The following is a 24,133-nucleotide window of genomic DNA, read 5'->3' on the forward strand; positions in this document are numbered from 1 at the left end:
TGACTTCCTCACTTTCTGCAGTTTGATCCTTTTTTTTTTTTCTCTCCCAGCTGCCTACCTTTTCCATGCTACAGTTTGCCTTTCTCCTGACTCCTCCTCCCAGCAGCCCTAGCCCCAATAGAGCTCTTTTGGTCCTTTTCCCCTCAGCCTGCCTCTCCCCCACCTAGTACTTGTGCCTATTCTCCTCTGACCCCGACTCTTTCTCTTCTTTGTTTCCTTCCAGTTATCCCCTAGTAGTTGCTTCACTGCCTCTTTCCAGGCGCTTTCCCCAGTTCCAATCTCTGGTCTCGCTGGTCTCTCTGCCCTCCTCTGTCTTTGCGGCTCTCTCTTGCCTTTGCCTCCCGCTCTCCCCTCCTTCTTCCCCCGGCCCGCCCTCCTCCCTCCCAGCTTCTCTGCCTGGCTCGCTGCCTCCCTCGCCTCTTGTCTCATCTTGCCTGTGTTGTCTGGGAGGGGAGCCCTGCCTCCTCTCCCTCGCTCAGATCAATGCCCTGGCCACTCACTTTCTGATGTTGCACGACGGGAAATGCTTTGAATACTTACGACATGGCCGCTCACACTGATTGCCAAGATTGACAGCACTAACCATCGCCTTCACTTGTTCCAGGGTGAAGCCCCTAGTCACCCCGCTCCGCGCGCACCTCCTGGCACCCCGGCGGCAAACTTCTGCCGCTCTGCACTGCCCCCGCCCGGGGCGGGACACCCCCGCAGACCTGAGTTAACGGGCTACGCCGGCCGCGGCGCTGGGGGGTTCTGTTCCCTTGCTTCCCGGACTGTGCCAATTGACCTAGCACCGACTCCCCTTACTTTTAATTTTTTTATTTGTATCTTTCCCTTTTTCTTTAATGCCATTTACTCCTGCGGCGCAGCGCACAAGGAGCCCTCCCGCGCGGTACCATCCTGGAGCCCGCCCAGGTAACCGGGACGGAGCGAGCGATCTCGAGAGCGAGGGAGGCAGAGCCAGGGCGCGCGGCCCGCTGTGAGCTACCTGTTGGGGCGCCGGAGGGGGCAGGGGGCAGGAGCTCAGGGCCTGGCCGCAGTCCCCCGGCGTCTTCCGCTCCTGCCCTTCCGGGCACTCCAGGGTTAGTTTCTGTGAGCTGGGACCGAGGGGCTGGGGCAGGACAGGCAGAGGGACGAGAGCCGAGCGAGCAGAGCCCTGAGAGGGCGCGGGTGGTTGGGAGCCGCGGCTGCCGGGCCGGGGAGGGTTTGCGTACTTGGCTGGGGAGGGGAAAGGAGGAGGAGGAGCGGGAGGAGGGCGCTCCGAGGGGCCGACGCGGAGGGGGAGTGGAGGAGAGAAAGGGGCCCGGGCGCCCGCCGCTCGCTGGTGGACGCGCTTGATCCCGAGGATGCGTTCCCCTCTTGGAGAGTTGCACCTTGTTCCGGAGTGACAGATCTGCGTGGCAGGCGTCTGTTTTTCTCCCCTTCACCTCCCCTCCAAAAAATCCACTCTGAGAAAACACATGTTGTAGCCGTAGATAACTGTGCGTAGGACACTAAGGCAAAAGGGCAGGGACAGGGACACAACGCAACCTTTGACAACAGAAAGCTGTTATCGCCATCCTAAGTATTCGTCGGGAAATCTCTCTGTCCTCTCGGCCCACCTCACTCCTCCACCTCTGCCTCCCCGCATAGATATTCTAATCTATATAATTGGGAATGATGTGAAAAAGAAGTCAGGTGGCTTAGAGAATGAATTTGTAAGTCTCCGTGAAGTTTGAGGTAGGTATTTCATTGAAGTTCGCGCAAGTATGTGATAGAGGAAGCTTGTGTGGCTGCGTGTGTAGTCATCCCCCCTTGTTCTGTGAAAGCAAACGCGTGTCGGCTTTGAAGGTTCAGATGGGACCGCTGGGCGGTAATGCCCTCCATGCCCACAAGAGGGCAACATCCCGAGGGCTTTGTGAGCGCTGTATCTCTTGTTACCGCTGCAAGCTTGGGTTTAGAGAAAGTTATACTGAAACTTTTAAAAAACTGATATCACATCTTATTTCGCGATACTAAAAAAAGAAAGATATAAAGGAAAAAGAAAGAGGGAAGCGAAGAAAGAAGAAAGAGAGAGAAAGGCAGGTAGCCAGTCTACCCCGGGAGAGCCCTAGTCACACCGAGACTGGGGGAGGGCTGTTTTAATTGTGGGTTTGGCCGACTGACGACTGGAGTGCCCTCCTCGGCTGTCTTAGTTGTAGCCGGAGGTCATGTAAATCGACCTTAAAAGAATGCATAAGCCATAAATTAAAATAAACCCTCATCCAAGGGCTGATCCATAAGTAGACAATATCCAACCTGGACAAAACGGGCTTCCCTTGCGAGCCGACCTAAACCGCATCCCCCAAAGAATAGAGACTAAATGCAAAGTAAGTTTCCTAGCAAATATTTTGTTTTCTTGAAAAGTGTTGGGTTGATTCGCTATGTGACTGCGACGCCACCGTGTTCGGAGCGCTTCAATGTCAGCCAGGCTCTGGGTGCGGGAGGTCGGGAGGACCCGCTGAGCTTCTGGGCTTCTTAATGCTACCCCCACCCCACCCCCATTTCGATTTGGAAACTTAGGATGTTTGTGGGGTTGACACTGGTCGAGGGCGGGCGGGAGTCGAGGATCTCCGCCGCTCTCTCCCCGGAATGAAGTTTACTCGGAGGAGTTCATAAAGAAAACCCGGGTCGCTAGAAAACGCTTGCGCTCCCTCCTCCCACCCTCACCCCACCGCCGCTCCGCCGCAACTTTCCGGGACACCGCTCGAGTTGCCTCCAGCTCCCTCCGCTTGTCTCCCTTCCTTTCCCCTTTCCCCGTTTTTGGACAGTACTTTTTAATGATCTTTTCAGGAATAAACAAACAGAATTCCAAGCCTATCCGAAATCCAAGTGCTAACTGATCTGTGGTCCTCTTTACTCTGGCCGCGAGGGCAGTGGTGCCTGACCTGGCGGGAGCGGGGGCGAGGGGGTAGCTCAGCCCTGCCTGGCGCGGACTTCGCCACGGAGTCAGCCGGCGGAGCGCACCGTCGCCGGCTCGTTTCTTCCCCGCCCCGCGTCCCTGAGCCCAGCCGGCGCCCTCCGTCCTTCTCGGCGCCCTGCCGGGGCCCCGCCACCCGCCGCTCCTCTGCAGCCCGGGCCGCGGTCCGCTGCTCCCCGGCTCGGCCCAGGGCAGGGGGCGGTGCTGCCACCCGCCCCGGGGCCCAGCCGGAGCCCTGGCGCTCCCGCGGGAGCTGCTTTCTTCCTTCTCCCTTAAAGGGCCGGGCAGAGAAGGGAAAGGGCTTGTGCAAAGGCTGCTGGGGTTGTGCTCCGACGCCGGGAGGAGCTGCCCGGGGCTGCTGAGGACAGATTAGCTCTGTGCCCGGCTGCTTCCCGGGCGCTCCGCAGAGCTTTAAGATAAAAAGAATTGGTGTGTTTGGAGCAGATAAAAGGTGGCTGTCGCCAGCCTGTTTTGAGTTTTATTTACGCTCTCTTAGATTGACCAAGTTTGAAAACGTTGTTTTATGTGAATTGTCAGATATTGAATGCCGCCCCTATTTGGGGACTAAAAATAAGTCTTCCACTGAACTGGCGGGGCTGGGCTGTTAGCGAGATGGGCTGTCTTGGGCTGCTTTTATGTGTGAGACTCTGTGAGGGCCGCGCTTGAAGTTTAGGGCTAGAGGTGGCCCGAAGCCGTCCTTGTGGCAAACTGGGCTGGGCTCCGGACCTCCCGCTGCACTGTCAATGGGCGCTCGGATGACGTCTGTGTCCCGGGCGCCGGTGCTAGCCCCGTACTCCGGCGGCCAAATGGCCCTGGCTGGACGGCCCAACCAGCAACCCAGGGGAGTAGAGATGAGAGAGGGCCCGTCTACTCCCGCCCACCAGGGTCTTCTCTCTCCTGCCCTTTCTAGTCACATGCCGAGGTTTTTCCCCGGGTCCCGAGGAGAACAGACACAGCCCCGCCCAGTCTATTTCTAGGAGGTGGGTTTGTTGAATAAAAAAGGTCAACTGGTCAGGTCTGCGAGCTAGTCCATGGCGAGGGGGGACAGGACGGACACCTGGCAAGGCCTGCCCTGCCTGTCCCCCCAACCCAGGCCGGCGCGCCCGCCCACGGCTGGCCTCCGTAGGCCACATTCTTGCGCTAAGTTCGTGAGGCTGTGGGAAAAGCAATCCTGAACCGGCCAAGGGCCGGCGAAGCTGATCCCGCAATGGCATTTTGTTTTGAACAGTTGCTGGGGTTGACGTTTCCTCATAAGGTAAGGTGTCACTGGACAGTCGGTTGCCCAAATGTCACATGTATAATTAGCCTGCGCACTCAGCACCTCTTCCCTGAGGCCCGCAGGCACGGGCTTGGCCGACCCGGTCCGCTCAGCTCCCTTCTGGGTTCCAGGATTCCCGAGGGAGGGCTGAACCGGCCAGGGCAGCCTCGGGAGGCCGTGGCAGAGAAGACTGTGACGGTGTAGCCTTGTCTTGGATTTTAAAAATATTTTCTTTTCTTCTCTTCCTATTTTATCTTCTTGTTTTTCGGCTGTTGAGGAACTATTGGTAATAGGGGTACTGGACACCAGGGCAGAGTACAGACTGAATGGGAAAAGGAGATGCAGAGAAAATCTGGCAACATACCTATTCTTCACACCCCACCCATGGGGGAGGGCTGCTAGTGGCCCTCTGCACCAACCGAGTAAGACCATCCCAGGCTTGGCATTGTATGTCCTGGCTTGGATAGGGACTTCAGGCTTCTAGGTTGGATTGTTCACCTGTGTCTGTGCTCCCTCTCACCCCCACTCCCACAGGTCTCTCAGAAGTTAGTGTCTGTGCTCTGATTGCAGCTTCTGGTTACCCCCTCCAGGCCTAGCCACTTGGGGCTGCTAGTGATCACTGTGGGAAAGCCTGGGCAGATCTGCTGTCTTTCCCTGTCTCACTCTGGTTCAGCCTGGGGTTCTTAGGAGCAGTGCCTTGTTGTTGCTTGAGCTTCCTGCCTAGCTTCCTAGATCCCAGTGTCAGGTCTGCTTTAGCCTGCACTCTCTGGCAGAGACCAGATTTCTGCAGCCGTGAACATGACTTTCCCTCTGTCACCCTGTGCAGTTACCCTGGAATTCAACACTTAGCATTAGGCGCTTGCATCAATCTTCCTCCTCCCCTTGTTTCTAGGCCACTCAGATATGCCTGTTACCTACTAGAAGATTATTTTTTATTTCAAAACAAACAAACAAGTAAACATCCTAAATCTTTCACAAGTTTAGTGGGACAGGATTAGCTTTTCTTTTCTTTTTTTTTTCTTTCTTTATTTGAGACGGAGTCTGGCTCTGTCGCCCAGGCTGGAGTGCAGTGGCATGATCTCGGCTCACTGTAACCTCCGCCTCCTGGGTTCAAGCAATTCTTTGCCTCAGGCTCTGGAGTAGCTGGGATTACAGGGACACGGCACCACGCCTGGCTAATTTTTGTATTTTTGTAGAGATGGGTTTCACCATGTTGGCCAGGCTGGTCTTGAACTAATGACCTCAGGTGATCTGTCTGCCTCAGCCTCCCAAAGTGCTGGGATTACAGGCATGAGCAGTCGTGCCTTGCCCAGGGTTAGCTTTTCTATGGCAGCAAAAGTGTACCTTTTTTGGTGGGAAATGGGGACACAGTTTATTAAGTTGCATTTGCTTTTCATTGAACTGATAAAATATTTCATTTTCTCATAACAGGAGAAAAGTTATGACTGATTTAGGTATCTTCTGTGCAGTTTTGAAAGTTCCTTTTTGAATACACATATGTGAGCACATGGGCAGTAGGCCAAATGAGAAGTAGATTGTTTTCCTTCTACATTTTTGAAAACTTCATAAATCAAGAGAAATTGTCCCTATTAAAAAAAAACAAACAGCCAAAAAACAAGTGTTTCAAACTCTGAAAGCAAGTGAGCATCACAATTATTAGGTCTAGTTTAAGACTAAAGATAGTAAGTAACCAGGATCCGCATATCAAGTACCAGGGCATTAATTCCACAGGCATACTGACATCCTCTGTTGCTTTTCTCATGTACTACCAACACCTCCTTTCTTTTCTCTTCTCCACCATATTCCTTCAGTTATAGTGGCAAAACTAGATAGCTTTTTATTTATTGTTTATTCTGTTTATTGTTGCTTTTATTTGATGTTTTGGAAGTCATGAGAAGGAACATCCTCTTGGTGTGTATGTATTTTTTAAAATGCACAAAAAATTGAGTTCTTTATTATGGAGCATGATATAAATTCCTATAATAGTATATTGTGTCACTACAATACAACATTATATTATAAAGATAAATATAAAAATATTAATAAAACAGTATCAAGTACCTATACCTTACGCTGATTCTATAATGGATTTGGTAACTGAATGCCTAGAAGAAATGAGATTAAGTAGGAAAATTATATTGTCTGTTGGGCATTTTTTCAATAGTAGCAGGAAACAACATATTTTTCATTTTAAGGGAAAAGCATATATGTACAATATGTTAACATAACTGGCAAATCTTTCTTTTATAATGCTCTAAAATATATTACTGTAAAAATGATAAATTTTGATGGCATTATTGAAATTTTATGTCTGTTTCTATTTGACCTCTTTTAGGAATTATTTAGTTATTGGTCACTGATGAAATTGCTACACATATCTATCTTATATTGAACGTATCAGTGACTTTTAAATAATTTTCTTTCAATTAGTACAATAGGTACTGGAATAAATGAATTTCCTTTGAAAATGATAACATACATTGGCTTTAACCCCTACTTTTAATATTTTCTATGCTCTTCTGTTTTGTTTGGTTATGTATCTCTTTCCATGTTTGAAAGCATTCTCTTGTTAGTGAGAGAATTCATACATATATATATTTTTCACTATTTACAAACAACTTTCTATGAGAGTATAGAATAGTACAACAAAAATTTTGGTTTATCTAAGAGCTATTTGTTTTAATATAGTTTAGGGATGCATATATATCAACTGATGTTTTTCAAGTCAAGTGAAACATTCCATCAAGCTAATGTGTCTGAGAATACCATATCAGGCACAGACAGGTACTAGAAATGATAAAACACAGATAACTTACAGTAAGATATTTTGCAGATGGGATGTATTATCTGCTCTCATGAGGTTAGATGGGCCATATTACCATTAAAAAATTAATCAAGTTATTTCACAATTATCAAGTTATGTAGGTATGTGAGATTTAATGATAACAGATTTTATTATAGAAATCTGATAAAAATGAACATTCACTGCTGTTTAGAGGAAGAAATGGACTATCTTTGGGTTTGGATTGCTTCTTAAGAAATATGCCTCTTCTCTATTATTTTTTCTAATAAGGAAAATAATGTATTAGAACAGTTTATATATTAATCCTGAGTGTACATTTTCTACTGATTGTGCCCCGAATCTCAATATTCAAGTAAAAAAACCTAGTGCTCCCATATAGTGTAGGAAAAGCAATTTTTATTAAGGTAAGCCATTTTAAATGTGTAGCATATCCTTTTGGTTTGAAGTTTTTCAAATGTGATCCCATACTCATTGTTTTGATGAGCATTGTATCAGAAACTCTCACCATATTTTCATTATATATTCATTATTTATTCACAGGAAAGTGTTTTTATTTTCCTTGTTCTGTGGAAAAGGGTAAAAGTGTTTCAGTTAATTATTTTGTTTAGACATTTAAATAAACTGGAAATAGTTCAAAATTTGCATTATGGTTTTTGATAGAGCTTTTCAATTTTTAAGTATTCATTGTAATAGTTTGGATAGAAATATCAATTGAAGAATGTGGGTGGAGGGTGTAAAATGGAAAATAATTTAAATCTACTGCAGACTCTCTCAGCTCCAAAACGAGTACTGGTCTGTTTTTCCTCAAATCTGTGGTAGTCTTAAAAAAGGGAACATGAAACCCTAAAACCTCAGAGAAGCAGTATCGATTCAGTTCCTAACTGCAAATCCTTCATATCTTTGCTCAAAATATCCAACTTTACACCAATATTAGCCATTCTTTTTATAGTGATACCATGCTTAGTAAAAAACTTCTAAGCACTGAGGTCAGGTGTTGAGATTGGATTCTAGTTTATTTTTTATGAATCAGATAAAGATTTCTGTGCATGAGACCATATGTGAAGATGAGAGAACAAGAACATTTCCATATCAAAGGCAATATATCTGAAGCTGCATGGTAATTAAAATGCAGTGGTTTGGACTCTGTGCACTAGCACTTAAGCAGAGCATTGCTGGGACCTTGTGCATCATGCAGGCGGTTGCCTCTTGCATACTTCTTGAAATACACTTATAATTTTGTACAAACATTTATGCCAGTCCACACTTTGCTGTGGATAATTTGTATTTCATCCAAACCATTCAAAGTAGAAGTTATTTTTTGAGCTACCCCCTCATTATGGCTTTTGTGCCTCAACTATTTTTATTCTTCTTGTTTGTATTTCTTTTTACCAGAATGATGGCTTGTTTATATTCAGAATCTCTTCTTGCTCCTCTAAGACCCCTAATATATCACTCATATTTTATTATTCACTCAAAAAACTTTCATTTTTAGGAAAGATGTGAGTTATTTTCTGAGGTTAATTGTAGATGCTGTAATCTATTATAAACTAATAAGCCACATTAAAAATCAACTGCCTACTTATTTCTACTTTATAATGCTAATATATTTAGTAATCCTCACAAATTTGCACAATACATATATTGGAAAACATCCTTTTTTAAATACTTAAAGAAAAATTCTGATATGTGTCTTTTCATTTAAATGGCATGAAAATGTGTAGTGGCGTTCTCTTTCATGATACTTCAAGTGAACAACAATCATTTGAAACTATAGAAATCTTTATATTTATCTAAAGAGTTATCTCTTTCCATTTATAGGGGGGTGTTTGATTTTATTTCTCAAGAACTGAGTTAATATTTTAGCCTGTAACTATTTGGGGATAAAATAGTGAAATACAAAATCTAACAATTGGTAGTCCTGTGTTGTATATATTTTAGAAATTTTTGCATCTTTGATGACCAACTTCAATTTGCTGCTCTGTGATCTACTGGCTTTTCTATTTCTGTATTTGCTCTCTTTCTACGAACATTTTGTTGTGGTGTGTGTGGCGAGGAATTCATTGATGTATTTTATTTACTAAGCTCCCATGGTCTATAAAGCCTTCTAAATATTTCTTTGGATTGAAGCACCATGTATTAAAGAAGCCTAAAAGTGATATTATTAAATCCTTTAAGAGTTTTGTATGTTTTAACTATTTTGAATCAAATTACTTAAGTATATTGATTTGATGCTCTTCAATGATGATATGCATAAATAGGCATAAAAATATAAGATAAATTCAAAGCGCACTGTATGATGTGCATATTAGTGTGTATACAAACATTCTATGTTCTCTCGGTTCTCTCTTGATCTCTTTCTTCTCAGAAAAATCTCCCACGATAACCCTTGAAATGATCTGTTATCCTTGCTACCTTCAGTAATTTGTTGTTTCCAGTCATCTTAAAGAGATGAATTGTCCATCTTTAATATATCCATTCACATGTAAAAAGGGACTTTATGCTGTTTGTGATTTTGACTTCACCGAGCACAATTTCTTTGCTTCTTTGAAAAGTGGTTCTTTAAAATTAGACAAAGAAAATTAAAGATGCTTCACTTTCCAAGGCTACACAAGCCCAATATGTAGAAAAAAGAAAATGCAACAGATTTTTTTTTTTTTTTAAAGCGCATACTCATTCTCAGGCATGGTTGCATATGCTACATTTTATACTTTACAAATAGGTCATTGAATAACATGAAGACTTACTAAGTTCTAGACACCCTGAAGAGCATTTTTGAAACTGTGAGTCTTTACTTTTAAAGGATTTTCTCTTCTTCTGAAGATTTTCTTAGTTGGTAGGTGGAGAAACTTAGGTGTGGTTGTCTTGATACTAAGCAAGTTATTGACAGAACTGAGTAAGAATGCTCCCAGCTAAGAGAGAGTAGTTCATTGTAATTTCTTGGGGAGGAATATTGAAGGTCAGGAAAATTTTTATTTTCTCAGAAATAATTTTCAACTAGGTCCATGGGCATTGAACCTTCTGTGTATGAGAAGTCAGCTCCTCTCCTCCCCATATATCCATGGCATAATCTCTAAGCCTCAGTTTCCTTATCTATAAAATGGGAATAATAATAATAATATCTACATCATAGGGTTGTTCTGAGGATTAAATGAGATAAACTAATTAAAGCACTAAGCCGAGGGATTGGTATAAAATAAACATTTAATACATGTTATTTGTTATGGTTGAAGTGGTTCTACACTTACAATTATCTGGATCTGGCTTCCCATTCCAGCTTTACTACATAATTGCTATGTAATCTTTGGGAAGTTACATAACTTGCTTCTTTTCCTCTTATGTAAAATAGAAATAGCAATATAGGTTCTTAACTTTCTTTCCTTGAAAGGAGAATTAATCTATGGTCTGGAAGATTTAGGATAGACTAATGACTAAATGTAGAGCTTACATGTTCAACTTCTCAAATTTGATAAAACTATAATTCTAAGGCCTAGAAGAGAGTTTGAAAGGTCATTTCATTTGTCATTGCCATATAGTATTGATCATTCTTTCTCCATTCTAATCAGTTAAGAAGTTCTCTTTATTTTGAAAGCCTGCCAAAAGGGGATTTTATAATCTTTGGTTATATATATCAATGATTAACAGCAGAGATTTCTTTGTGTCAAATATACCCATCTCAATCTGTTTTCTCTTACTTTCATTTTAAGAAAAAATGAAAGCAGACATTCTTCTTCACTTGAATGATAGGCCTATATGTGTGAAGAAAGAGCAAAATTAAACTTCCAATTTTGATTTTTGGAAGATTTTCTTTTGTTTTATTTGCTAAACTAGTTGTGTGACCTTGGAAAAGTAATGCAACCTCTCCAAATCTCAATTTTCTAATTTTAAAAATGGGGATGGTGATATAATTTATTCCATGGTTTGTTAGAAAGATTAAGTTTGAAGATACTATATATATACACACATATATATATACATATAAGTGAATAGAACAGTTTTGGGCAACTGTGTTAGGATAAATTGACAATAGTTATATGATCAGTACAAGAACCATGGCATGAGAAAGCCTCTTATTTTCTCTTGTATTTATAGTACTCGTCAGGCTTTAAAGTGCTTTCATATTCATTGCCTCACTCAATAAAAGGTATGTGGAGTAGATAAACTTACCAGCCATACTAATTTTCTACTTGATATGAATCAATGTTTCAATTGGGTTTTGCTTCAGGATATTATTTACTTCGAACAAAGCTTGTATGTCATAAGTTAGAACTGGCTTTTTTGGCCCTCTTATTTCCCAATCTCTTTTGAGGTAATGTCAGTGCTCATTTATTATATTTTCATACTTACTTCCAGAGCCAAATTATTGCTGCATTTCCCATACACCAATGGAAAAGAATAATACCATGCTGATCAGAAGCATTAAATATCAGTTCTATATGTCTTTGATTAATACAAATTAGAAAATTATGTAACAATAAGTGTGGCAAGTTTGATAGAAAACACTCTTTCAAAATATGAGGTTCATTAATAAAAGAATCCTTGATGGTGAAAAGGTTGAGAAGAACTTGATTACATAATTTCAAAGATGAAAATTCATGGTACTAATGAAGAGGTATAGATATAGGTGATTCTGTACAGTGTGCTAATTACTATCATGGCATTATGTATAAGAGCAGAAGTACCTATGTCAGGGAAAGCTTCTAGTAGGAGATGGCCTTTGATCTGTGATTTAAAGGATGATGAGGAATTGGCTTTAGGTAACATCCTAAAGAGAACTGAACATGGGGGAACATTTGACAGTATAACTAGCTTTTCTGTAGATCTGACACTGAAATGTCTTGGACATGTTTCTTTGTGATTCCTAGAAAGGCTGTGTCTGTCATGAATGTGATATGGACATAAGCCAGCAGCTTAGCTACTGCACTTCTCTTTCTTAGCTCAGTTTTGTGGTCAGGAACATTGTGAGTGCGTTTTAAGATACAGAGGAATCTTTCAAATTATTACTTTCCTTCAAATACGTCAACTAGGTATGAAAATTACAGTAAGTGGCTTATTAATATATGAACTGATGATCAGGGCTGTGAGTTAATAAAATCTTGTATCTTACACTGTAATATACTTTTAGAAAATGGACAAGCAAGATCTTAAAGAAAGAGCTGTGTCTGAAAGCTTTTAGATCTAGGTGTTATTTCTGTTTCCTTTATGTGATGCAGCTCTTTAGGTGCCTTATATTTATAATTAAGTTTTTCTAATGGCAAAGTGGGCATATATCGTAACTTCTTTTTTATTGAGAGATAATGTGAAAATAAATTAATCCTCAGAGTGGTTATTTGAGGTTTTTGGAAGAAATACAAATTATAATTATACAATGATAATGATGAACAGTAGTAGTGGCAGAAGCAGCAGTAGCAGCAGTAAACTCTCTTTACTCCTGATAACCTTCCAATAGGGATGATAAATCCACTTATTAGGTTTTTGTTTTTTCAATCTTTTTGTTTGTTTCTGTTTTTAAGAGATGGGGTCTTGCTCTGTTGTCTAGGCTGGAATACAGTGGTGCAATCATGGTTCATTGAAGCCATTCCTGGCCTTAAGCAATTTTCTTGCCTCAGCCTCCTGAGTAGCTGCGACTGTGGAAGCCCATCACCATACCTGGCTAATTTTTTTTTTTTTTTGGTAGAGGTGGTATCTCACCAGGCTAGTCTTGAACTTCTGGCCTCAAGTACTCCTCCTGCCTTGGCCTTCCAAAATGATAGGTTATCACTTTGGGATTAGGAGCCATGATGCCCACCTAATTTTGTAATCTGGAAACTCATGTTTTCTAATAACTTCTGAATGCCTTTTCTCTGAGCCAGCAGGCCTTTTATATTTCTAGTTTGGAAGCTCTCTGGTGTTTAATAACTTGTTTCTCCAAGTTAAACACACTTACTGAGTTTTGCGGCTTATATGACTGCGACATAATCACTTTCTGAAAAGGAATTGGTGGTCTCATAGGCTAGAGGAGCTATGGCCGTGGTCTACAATGGCTTTAACCTATTTTCCTCACCACCGCTTTGGCATCCTGGAGACTTGCATTGTTGGTAATGGCATAAAAAAAAAATGATGAAATCTCTAGATTAAAAAGAAAGGTTCTGAAATTTAGTAAATGAGGGGGAAAAGTATGTGAAAGTTATAGAAAACAGTTTAAAAACATCCTCTTAGTCATATTAAATTAGTTATGATGCTAAAAGCATCATATTTAAAGAACGTCTTCCTTTAAGGTTTTCAGTTAAGTTCCTTAATAAGAAGCCAAAACCAGGCTGGGCACGGTGGCTCACGCCTGTAATCCCAGCACTTTGGGTGGCTGAGGCGGGCAGATCATGCGGTCAGGAGATCGAGATCATCCTGGCTAACGCGGTGAAACCCCGTCTCTACTAAAAAATACAAAAAATTAGCCGGGCGTGGTGGCGGGGGCCTGTAGTCCCAGCTATTCGGGAGGCTGAGACAGGAGAATGGCGTGAACCCAGGAGGCGAAGCTTGCAGTGAGCAGAGATCACGCCACTGCACTACAGCCTGGGAGACACAGAGACATAGCGAGACTCCGTCTCAAAAAAGAAAAAAGCAAAAACCGAAAAGAAAATAAAAATGGAAATAATATAGCAGCTGAACAAACTTTAAATAACTTGGAAAACAGCATATTAATCAATTGAATCTAAGGAACATTTTTTGCCCTTGACTCTGGAGACTTAAATATATAAGGAAGGAAAATTTTATTGTTTTAAAATTTCTTTTTTTTTTTTGAGACGGAGTCTCGCTCTGCTGCCCAGGCTGGAGTGCAGTGGCCGGATCTCAGCTCACTGCAAGCTCCGCCTCCTGGGTTCACGCCATTCTCCTGCCTCAGCCTCCCGAGTAGCTGGGACTACAGGCGCCCGCCACGTTGCCCGGCTAGTTTTTTGTATTTTTTAGTAGAGACGGGGTTTCACCGTGTTAGCCAGGATGGTCTCGATCTCCTGACCTCGTGATCCGCCCGTCTCGGCCTCCCAAAGTGCTGGGATTACAGGCTTGAGCCACCGCGCCCGGCCTGTTTTAAAATTTCTTAGCTGTAGTCTTTTCCCACTATAACGATGCACAATTGAAGTAGATATATTAGATATATGGAGGTTTAAAAAAGGATTTTAACCTTGGAACCCTTAACGGCATTTTTAAATAGATTGTCAGCTTTTTGATATCAGATTCTTTAAATGTTTACAGATAACAATAAGTCCAGAGAATGCGTCCACTTGTAGTTTTTGTATAGGTTTGTGTAATTTTACAGTTATGCTAATGTGGGCTCATGTACACTGAATACTTTTGACTTTTGTGTTTTAAATTGTATGGCATTTTGCAACAGGCGTATCTTCTCTGAGGTATAAATATTCATATATATATATATATGTATATATAAACAACTTGTGTTGGGTAGGACTAGTGAACTTAGAGACTCATATTCTTATGTTAAGCATGACAGGGAAACAATGAGAAACAGCCTGACTTTTAATTATGACACCTTGGGCCGTTTTCCAAAGCATTCATAGTTAGCTGTGTCTTAGTTGTGAAGTTTTGTGTTTGATTTCCTTGTTATGTCCACATGGAAAGCTCGTCAATGTTATCAGGAGCCATGTAAATAGAGAGTATATAAAAAGTATACTCCTTTATATTGTACATGAATTTTTTCTTTTTTAATTCTGAATTTATTTGTATAAAACAATACTGTTTTAGGTATTAAGAACTTCAGCTTTTGAATCAGCACACCCGGGATCAAATTTTGTTCTACCATTTACAATTTATTTGTTCTCTCTGAATCTATTTCCTTAAGTGTTAAATGAGAATATTAATGCCTTCTTCCTAGGATATTGTGAGGGTTGAGGAGATGATGTGCATAAAACACTTGGTACCTTGTTTGGTTCATAATAAGTGCTTGGTTGTTATTTTTCTATGAAAGTCTGATTACACAGTACAAAAATATCATTTTGTGCCCTTTGCATTCATTTTCATATTGAAAGAAAATGGTATAATTAAATACTTGAGAAGAAACTTCTAAGGTATATGGTGAGCATTCTGATTTTTTTTTTTTTCTAAAGGTGGATTTTGATTTGTTCGACGTTCTTCCCATCATTTATATAAGCAGGAATACTTACTCATTTTAAAGATCATGAAGGCCAAAGACACAATATAGAAATCCATGGCCTTGGTGTCTTTACTTTTATACTGTGTTCAAAGCTGACCATCATCATCTGTGACCCTCAAAATCTATCCCTGTTTATAAAGAGTATTCCATTACTCATTTGTCATGGCTCCCCCTGAGTAAAGCAGGATGTTGGTAAGATGGCTGGCACTCCCCTATTTCCTTGACTCCTTGTCACTTGTTCTTATCAGCTCTATTTAATGTGCTTTAAACCTATCCCTTGAAGTTTTAATTTAATTTTATTTTTCATTTCTGTGTGTTCAAATGATTTTTTTCAAATTGGTGAGGTAATCTTTATAGACAGATATAGAAATATCTATATGTGCTTCATGCTTATCTTTTATTTCTTTAACCTATTTATTTTAAAATTGCTTGCTGATAACTCCAGTATTTATTATTTCATTACTGAGAGCCATAGCTGGCCTCAGATTTTTCTTAAGATTCTTGCTCAAGGCACCTTATTTTTTTTCTCTTATGCTTAGCTGTTTTGTTTTGTTTTTATTTCAATGAGCTGATAGTGTTGCAGGGATTCTCTGAGTCCTAGAATGAAGGAGAACTCTTGTAGAGAGGATTTCCATTAGCCTTGCCACATTCTTTTGCATTTCCTTAGTACTACTTTCACATCTTTGGGCTGTTCTTCTTCTTTTTTGATTTGTATATATGCTAGTTTCTTTTCTGATTTGTATATACCTAGTTTATTGGCAATTTAAATGCCAATAAAATTGGACATTTATATTAATGTTCTTTACATTTTATGAGGCTGTGCTTATATAGTTATTAATTTTGCTCATTTAACAAGTTTATATATGAGATAATTTAAAACACAGATATGATTTTATTAAATTTAGTAAGGAAGGTGTTAAACTATCTGGTCATTCTAACTTGTCCCAAATGAGCTGTCTATTTAATATATATATTTAAGTAATATGTATATTACTAGTGCATCTTAAAAGTAAATACCTTTGATAATTAATAAAATGCTTGTTTCAGTGTTATCATGTAGTAACCTATAGCTGGTATCTTCCCTGATTGATTGGAGTGAATGTAGGAAACATTTTCAGTACCTGAGGTCGAACGGTCATAACTTGGGATATTCATGGAGAGGAAATGGAGATCTTAAGCATTCTAGATAGCCTAAATGCAGCTGGAGAATATTGCTGGTAAGGTTAAGTCTGGAAGAATTCCTCTGGCAAGACAATATTAAGGTTTGTTTGGGAGAACTTCTGACAGAATAGTGGTTGCCACATTTTGAATAGAGCGCACCCTTAGCAAAACGCTCAGGACAACCACTTCACCAGTGGGTTCACTTCCTTAGTTTTCCTAAAAAAATATTTTTTCTTAAAAAAGGAAGTTATTGTTGAGATGGTATCTTTCCTGGTACATATTTAAATGGCTCACTAAAAATTAGCACTTTGTGTATCAAATATAAACTGAGGCGTGTTGAGAAATATGTACATTCATTCATCTGAAAAGCAAGCATCCTACATGACATTTCTTTTTGCAAATCTGCAGCCAAGTTTTCTATGTCTTTCAACATTTTGGCAGTACCAACTATACAATGCCAGAAGACATCATTCACACTGCATTCTAGGTAAATGGTGACTCCAGAGTTTTGCATTACACAGCACTGATTTTTAGTTAAGGGAATGAAGTTTGTTGTCATGTTATTTTTTGTGTATTATTTTAACCTTTTTTTTATAGCAGCAGGAAGAACAAGTGCTCTTCTGATAGCATGTAGCTTTTTATCTTTTATAAAAGAACTTCAAAGAGGTTTCAAAACATTTAACTTTATGTTTGGTGAAATTTTGTAAAGTACTGATTGAGCATTGTATGATTTTAAACATTGTTGGAAAAATTGCAGCAATATACATTTATAATCGATGTGCTTAGTATGTAAATGTCTTGCTGATTGTAAAGGGTTCATATTGTTTAACATCTGAAAGTACAATAGGGCAAAGTATACTGTTATGATACTAGATATAAATCTCTATCTCAAATTGTATTCTTGATGATAAAACAAATTTTGGCCTATTTTTTGTGAGATATGCATGGATCATCGTTTCTGTCCTGTAATGTGCCTGCTATTGAGCTACTACTACTAGTACAAATGTCAGCTTGGTCATGGTCTTGTTATCATTAAGGCCTACATTATTAATATTATCCTTAAGCTATAGTTTTTTTGGAAGAATCATTTTAAACCACTTGGACATTTGTTCAGGGTTAATGTAGTCAAAAACTAGATTATATTATTTACAACCATTCTTCTTTACCCAGGATACTTCTGATATTGGGTGTTGCACATTAAGACATATAGACTCAATCTGTCAATCTGTATTTAAATCTAGGTAAGCATTAGTTTTTCTTACATTTAAAATAAATAAATATACCACAGTATATTTATGTAGTATACTCCTAGGATGTAGGTACGCACTTTGGAGACTACTGAAATAGAAAAGAGTGGGAAAGAGAGGTGAGGACATGATGAGTCAAGGAGGAGATGCATGGTCTCCAGATGACACTCTTCTGGGACAGAGTCCCTCTGAAGAATGTAGCCATAACTGGAAACCTGGGACAGTAAGTGGAACTACAGATTGATCAGTGTTGAGGTTCAGGAAGCAGTAGTATGGTATTTTTTTTTTTTCTTGGGAGGGAATTGGTCTCACTCTGTCACCAAGGCTGGAATGCAGTGGCACGATCATAGCTCACTCAGCCTCAAACTCCTGGGCTCAAGTGATCCTCCTGCCTCAGCCTCCCAAAGTGCTGGGATTATAGGCCACCAATGCTGTGCTAATTTTTTAATTTTTAAAAAAGGGACAGTGTCTTGCTATGATGCCCAGGCTGGTGTTGAACTCCTGACCTCAAGTAATCCTCCTGCTTCAGCCTCCCAATGCTGGGATTATAGGCTTAAGCCATGGTGCCTGGCCTAGTGTGACATTTTTAATATGAGAGAGGAAGCAGATTTAACCCATCTTTTATTCTTTAAGGCAAAGTAGTTTGAGTCATTTTGTTGGTGTGAGGGGGTCAGTAAAGTTCCATAGTTAAGTGTATTTATCATGTTCAGGAGAGGGGGTCAAGTGGAGAATTACTGCTCTCCTGAGTGTCTGGGGCTCTTTGTTGTTTCTGCACCCAGCTTCCTTGGATTTAGATAAAATCAGGGCAGAAGCTGGGAAAGCACAGTAAGACAGCACTTAGGGATGGCTGTAGGCAAGCATTATTATCAGTACTCTCTTTTCTTCTTTTCTCTAACTCGTTGGTGTATTTCCTGGGCAATCTGGTATAGCAGTAAAAGTCCAGTTTGGGAGTTTCAGCTCTACCAATAAACTTTGGGTGACTTTGGCTAAATCACTTCTCTCTAGGAATTAATTCTTTCATTGGTGACTGGGAAATTTGATGATCTCCAAAGAGGTTTGAGCTCTGACACCCTGCTGATACCCATCTGGGATAGTGTTCTGTGCTTCCCCTTAATATAGAACTTTCAAGCACCATGTCCACTGTGCCTTCTAAAGTGACAAATGCTAGGAATTTAATTTAATATATGAATTCATGCTAGCAGACTCATGAGCAAAAATGATACACCATTTCTAGCTGCTTCCCTTCACTTTTCCATACAGCTTTTCATAGAGTGTATTTCCATAGTGTGCTCCTGGAGAGTGCTCTTGCTTTCTAACTCAAAGTGTCTAATGAGAACTTTAGAAAGGAAGGAAGTATTAGCATCTGGAGGGTTGTGCCTGTGAAGGAGGTTGGGCTGGATGAAATAGGCAGGGCATTGGGACACAGCCATCAATTCATTGCGTGTGTTTGGCTGGACTGGCAGTAGTGGCCAGTGCCAGGTTTTTTGAGTATGGTTTCTGTCACCAGCAGAGTTGGCTGTCTTTGAAGTCTGTTAGTTAACCTCTTCCAGAATCTTAGAGTGCAACTAGCACTCAAGAGAAGGAGGATAAAGGAATCTCTAGGAATTAAAAAAACCCTATTTTCATTAACAACTTAGTTCTCTTCTTACATCAGTTTTTTGAAGCATTTAATAAATGAACAGATTTCTGATTTTCTCACTTTCTTTTCAGTGTCTGTTTCTATGGATGGAGATAATATTGGTTAATGAACTGGATGCATATCACCAAACATATATTGAGCAGTTACCACATATAGACATATTTCTGGATGCTTTCATAAGATGATGATAATAGTAGTACCTATATAATAATTTTGAGAGGTTTTATTAAGCTAATACACTTGGAAGAGTACTTGATACGTTGTAAGCTCTCATTAAACATTAGTGATTGTTATTTTATTATTTAATCTACACAACAGCCCTGGGAGGTAGATGTCATTATTTTAGTTTTATAGAAAAGGAACTTAAGATTTAGAAAGGAAAAATGACATGCCCAAGTTTACATAGCCCTTAAATGGCAGAACCAAATCTAAACCTAGATATCCTGCCTTGAATTTCTGTGGTATTTCTGCCATATAAATGCAGCTCCCTGTAACATGCAAGTTAAGCTAAGAGATTTTCCCCAGGTAATCTACAGACCAGATAATAAGGAGCTTGGATAATAGGGATAATAAGGTACTGAACATATTATTATGTGGTGTTGAATTTCAGCAGGTATGGTTATTAAGGCAGTCGTTGCTTTGCATGGCATGGTGTTAACTGAAAGTCTTGTACATCATAACCCTGTCCTCACTTTGTATAGCTCTGATCCCAACTTGACACAATTCTCATGTCATGGTTTGATTTCAGTTATTACAGAATCATGCAAAGTGGGGACATGGCTGCACTATGCACTAGTTTCAGTTATTATGGTATGATGCAAAGTAGGGACTGTCCATGCTTCTGTGAGCTTCACATTCACATAAAGAAATTCTGAAATTATCTTTCCTTTGGACCAGTTAGATAATTCACTTCTATTTGATGACTCATTATCTTTTTTCTTTTTCTTATTTTTAGAGACAGTTTCTCACTGTCTCACCCAGACTGGAGCGCAGTGGTGTGATTACAGCTTACTGCATTCTTGAACTCTTGGGCTCAAAGGATCCTCCCACCTCGTCCTCTGGAGTGGCTAGGACTATAGGTGAACACCAACATGTCCAGCTAATCAAAAACATTTTATTTTTATTTTTAGAAACAGGGGATCTCACTATCTTGCCCAGGCTATCTTTTTTCTTCTAAGACTCTGCTCCTGCTAAGGGAGAGTACTGTGTTGCCTAAGTAAGTTCTTGAAGGTCACTGATGATTGTCCTTTGGCTTTTAGACACACCATCTCTGCTATTTATTGTATCCAGTAGTAGATCTCTCTCTGTACTTAGACAGACACACTTGTTCTCTTTCCTTTTCTCTTTAATTTCTCCCCACCTCTTATTACCTCTAAACTTCTTTCTGAATTTATGTTATTTATGTAACTTTTTTTCCTGTTTCAGCAATGTACAGGGTGACCACTGAGGCCAGTTATCTCTCAGTTGGTATTTTATTACATGAAAAGTGATTTATTGCAGTAGACAGTGAGCAGCCATTAAGCAAGAGCTGGGCCTTTTAAAATTTCTTTTTAGATATAGATGCTTAAATTCTTTTTAAGCACTTATTAATCATTCCAGCCTGAAGGTTATTGCATAGATTTCAATTTTAGAGCAAGGTACTATTGAAAAGACTGAAGCTTTGAATCTTTCCTTGTCCCCAAAGTTTAAAATATTCTCAGCTGGGCATAGTGGCTCATGCCTCCAATCTCAGCAATTTGGGAGGCTGAGGCAGGCGGATTGCTTAAGCCCAGGAGTTCAAGACCAGCCTGGGAAACATGGCAAAACCCTGTCTCTACAAAAATAGTAAAATTAACCAGGTGTGGTGGCATGTGCCTGTAGTTCCAGCTATTCCGGAGGTTGAGGTGGGAGGACCACTTGAGCCTGGAAGGTCCTGGCTGTAGCAAGACAGAGTGAGACCCTGTCTCAAAAAAAAAAAAAAAAAAAAGTAAAAAGAAAAAAATTCTCCCTTGAGTCTTTGTTGACTCCCCTGCCCCGCTAACACTGTGTTTTAAAACCTGTTTTTAGTATTCTTTGTCAAGCATCTTGAAGAGTAGAAATCCCATGCTGACTCTAATTTTATTTCTCTAACCTGTACAGTACTCGAGAGTTAGCTTGGGATGAAGTGAGTTTGTGGTAAAAAGCATACTCCACCACTTTCTAACAGTAAGAACTTTGGCCTGTTGTTTTAATCTCTTCAGGCCTCAGTTTCCTTACCTGTAAAACAGTACCTACTTCTTAGGGTTGTTTTAAGGGTTAAATGAGTACGTATAAGTGCTTAGAACAGTGCTTGGCACACATAAGAATAGGTGCTATATAAGCATTAACTATGATTAAAACAAATGTCTTTAAAAGAAGAATTCAGCCCAAAGTAAGGAGTACATTATTCAAAATACTTTATTTAAGGGGTAAAAATGAATACTACTGAAATGTAATGTGAACTAATGTTACAATTTCCCCAACACAGGGACTCTCGAGTACCTTTGAGATAATTCTAGCTGTTCTGTAGTAATAGGTTCTTTGAGAACCACTTCAACTGCAAATCAACAGATCTATTGGAACTAAAATTCCTTTATTATAACCTCTTCCTTTTTGAGTTTCATAATTTGTGGAGACTAGTTGATTTGGGCACAGAGTGAATTTGGATATGAATTTTCTCAGGGCTAGATTTGTGATGCAGCAATAACTGAAGAAGTAGTGACAGAGTTTAAAGAGGTGGCAGCTAGCAAACAGGATGCTTGACCCAGGAGGCATGTCCCAGGGCAGGCCTGGTGCAGCCTGGCTTGGCCAGTGATTGCAGACTAGATTTCTAGGCCGTAGAAGGCTATGGGTGAAGGCCACTATGATGTTGAATTGGTAACCCTCTGTTGCTGTCAAGCTTTTTTGATGTGGACCCCAGTGTCTCAGGAGGTGCTTAGCTTCAGCCCAACATGGCCAGGAATTATAGGCTCATCCTAGAAGGTTCCTTATTGGAGGCAGCAGACTGTAGGATTTGAACCCAGGTTTGTGTCATGACAATAGCTAAACTCTTTTACTAATCATTCCATACTGTTTTCCTGGTGAAGGCAGCAGTGGAGAAAGGACAGTAGCTGTAGCAGTGGGGGCATCTATGTGTTCACCATCCAAAGGGATAGATGATGTGCTATCTGAGAGGGCAGCTGTAAAGTCAAAGGGGCTGCCTGTAGGCAACAATGTCATGATGATGATACTGGAGGAGATGGTAGTGGTATGGTACTTGTTACAAGCCTTTCATGGATCTATTAGAACTTGGGAATGCATTTTGGGTATTTGTACCTCAAATCATAAACTCATAGTCTTTGCATTGTGGAACTTTAGAATTGAAAATGTGTTCCAGTTCCCTTGTTTGTGGTGTGATTCCATTTAAGTGATGGTCCAGTCCATGCTGGGGGAGCAACAATAGGGAATTACCTCCTCCTTTCCACCAGAATGCAAGCTTCATGTGGACAGGAATTTTGTCTGCTTGGTCCTTGTTTAATAAAAATTAAACTAAAAAGTGACTGGAACAGTGCCAGGTACCTGATAGGTACTTAAAATGAAAGAATGCTTGGATAACTTGGCTAAAAAGTTTTGTCTTATAAAATGCTCAAACTATCACAAGAAGAGAAAACCAAACACCACATGTTCTCACTCATAGGTGGGAACTGAACAATGAGATCACTTGGACTCGGGAAGGGGAACATCACACACTGGGGCCTATCAGGGGGAGGGGGGAGGAGGGAGGGATTGCATTGGGGAGTTATACATGATATAAACGTTACGCACATGTACCCTAGAACTTAAAGTATAATAAAAAAAAAAATAAAATGCTCAACATGAGTAATCATCAGGGAAATACAAATCAAAACCACAAGGTGATATTATCTCACCCCAGTTAGTATGGCTATAATGAAAAAGACAAAAAAAAAAAAAAATGTTGATGAGAATGCAGAGAAAAGGAACTCTTATATACTATTGGTAGGAATGTACATTAGTACAGCCATTATGGAAAACAGCATGGAGGATCCTCAAAAAACTAAAAAATAGAACTGCCATATGATCCAGCAATTCCATTGTTTGGTATCTATCCAAAGGAAAGGGAATCAGTATATGGAAGAGATATCTGCACTCTCATGTTGATTACAGCACTATTCACAGTAATGTGGAATCAACCTAAATGTCTACCAACAGATAAAATAGATAAAGAAAATGTGGTGTGTATATATATGCAATGAAATATTATTCATCCATAAAAAGAATGAAATCCTGTCCTACGTGTTCTCACTCATATATGGAAGCTGAAAAAGTTTATCTCATAAAAGTAGACAGTAGAATAGTGGTTACTAGAGGCTGAGAAGGATAGAGGAGCAGAGGGGATAGGAGAGGTTGGTTAACAGATATAAAATTATAGCTAGATAGAAGGAATAAGTTCTAGTGTTCTGCAGCACTGCATGGTGACTACAACTAACAGTAATTTATTATATATTTTCAAATAGCTAGAAGAGAGGATTGAATGTTCCCAAAACAAATGATAAATATTTGAGGTGATGGATATTACCATGATTTTGATAATTACACATTGCACACATGTATCAGAATATCACTATGTACCTCGCAAACATACAATTATTATATGTCAATTGAAAAATAATACAAAAGCTTTATTTTATATATTGAACATATTATGTGCCAAGCATTATCTAAGGCTTACCTTACCCCTGTGAAGTACATATTATTTCCAATTTATGGATGAGTAAACTGACACTTAGGCATTAAGTAATTTTCTTAAGATGATACGTAAACATAATGGTCAGGATTTAAACATGTAAGTATAACCACTACATAATATTATGGAATTATTATCTCTTTGTCCTAGATAACATTCTTGTCTTAAAAGATTCTAAATGTTTATGGAAGCCACATTGCATTGTTGAC

At 40.1% G+C, this 24,133-nt stretch overlaps 2 protein-coding genes across 5 annotated transcripts in view; one reads left to right on the forward strand and one right to left on the reverse strand.

The window, feature by feature from the left end:
* SOX6 (SRY-box transcription factor 6) overlaps positions 1 to 24,133 on the forward strand; it is a 692,888-nt gene that overhangs the window by 4,017 nt on the left and 664,738 nt on the right. Inside the window, exon 1 of one of the 4 annotated variants that reach the window (XM_033206900.1) lies at positions 805 to 912. The exons of 2 other annotated variants lie outside the window; for them this stretch is intronic. The gene's annotated coding sequence lies outside the window, so the exon portion shown is untranslated. Of the gene's footprint in view, positions 1 to 804; positions 913 to 3,946; positions 4,191 to 24,133 lie in introns of those variants that run through there. One more of the 4 variants, XM_033206901.1, reaches the window with a different exon arrangement.
* On the reverse strand, positions 820 to 22,399 carry LOC117081292 (collagen alpha-1(I) chain-like). Its single transcript, XM_033207118.1, has 5 exons — positions 22,251 to 22,399; positions 4,025 to 4,515; positions 3,582 to 3,751; positions 2,904 to 3,344; positions 820 to 1,490 (listed from the first exon to the last, which is right to left on the reverse strand). Exons 1-5 carry the CDS (start codon positions 22,397 to 22,399, stop codon positions 840 to 842), a joined length of 1,902 nt encoding a protein of 633 aa, XP_033063009.1. The 3' UTR covers positions 820 to 839.

The sequence above is a fragment of the Trachypithecus francoisi genome, unplaced genomic scaffold (assembly GCF_009764315.1).
Source record: "Trachypithecus francoisi isolate TF-2019V2 unplaced genomic scaffold, Tfra_2.0 Lachesis_group8, whole genome shotgun sequence".
NCBI lineage: Eukaryota > Metazoa > Chordata > Mammalia > Primates > Cercopithecidae > Trachypithecus > Trachypithecus francoisi.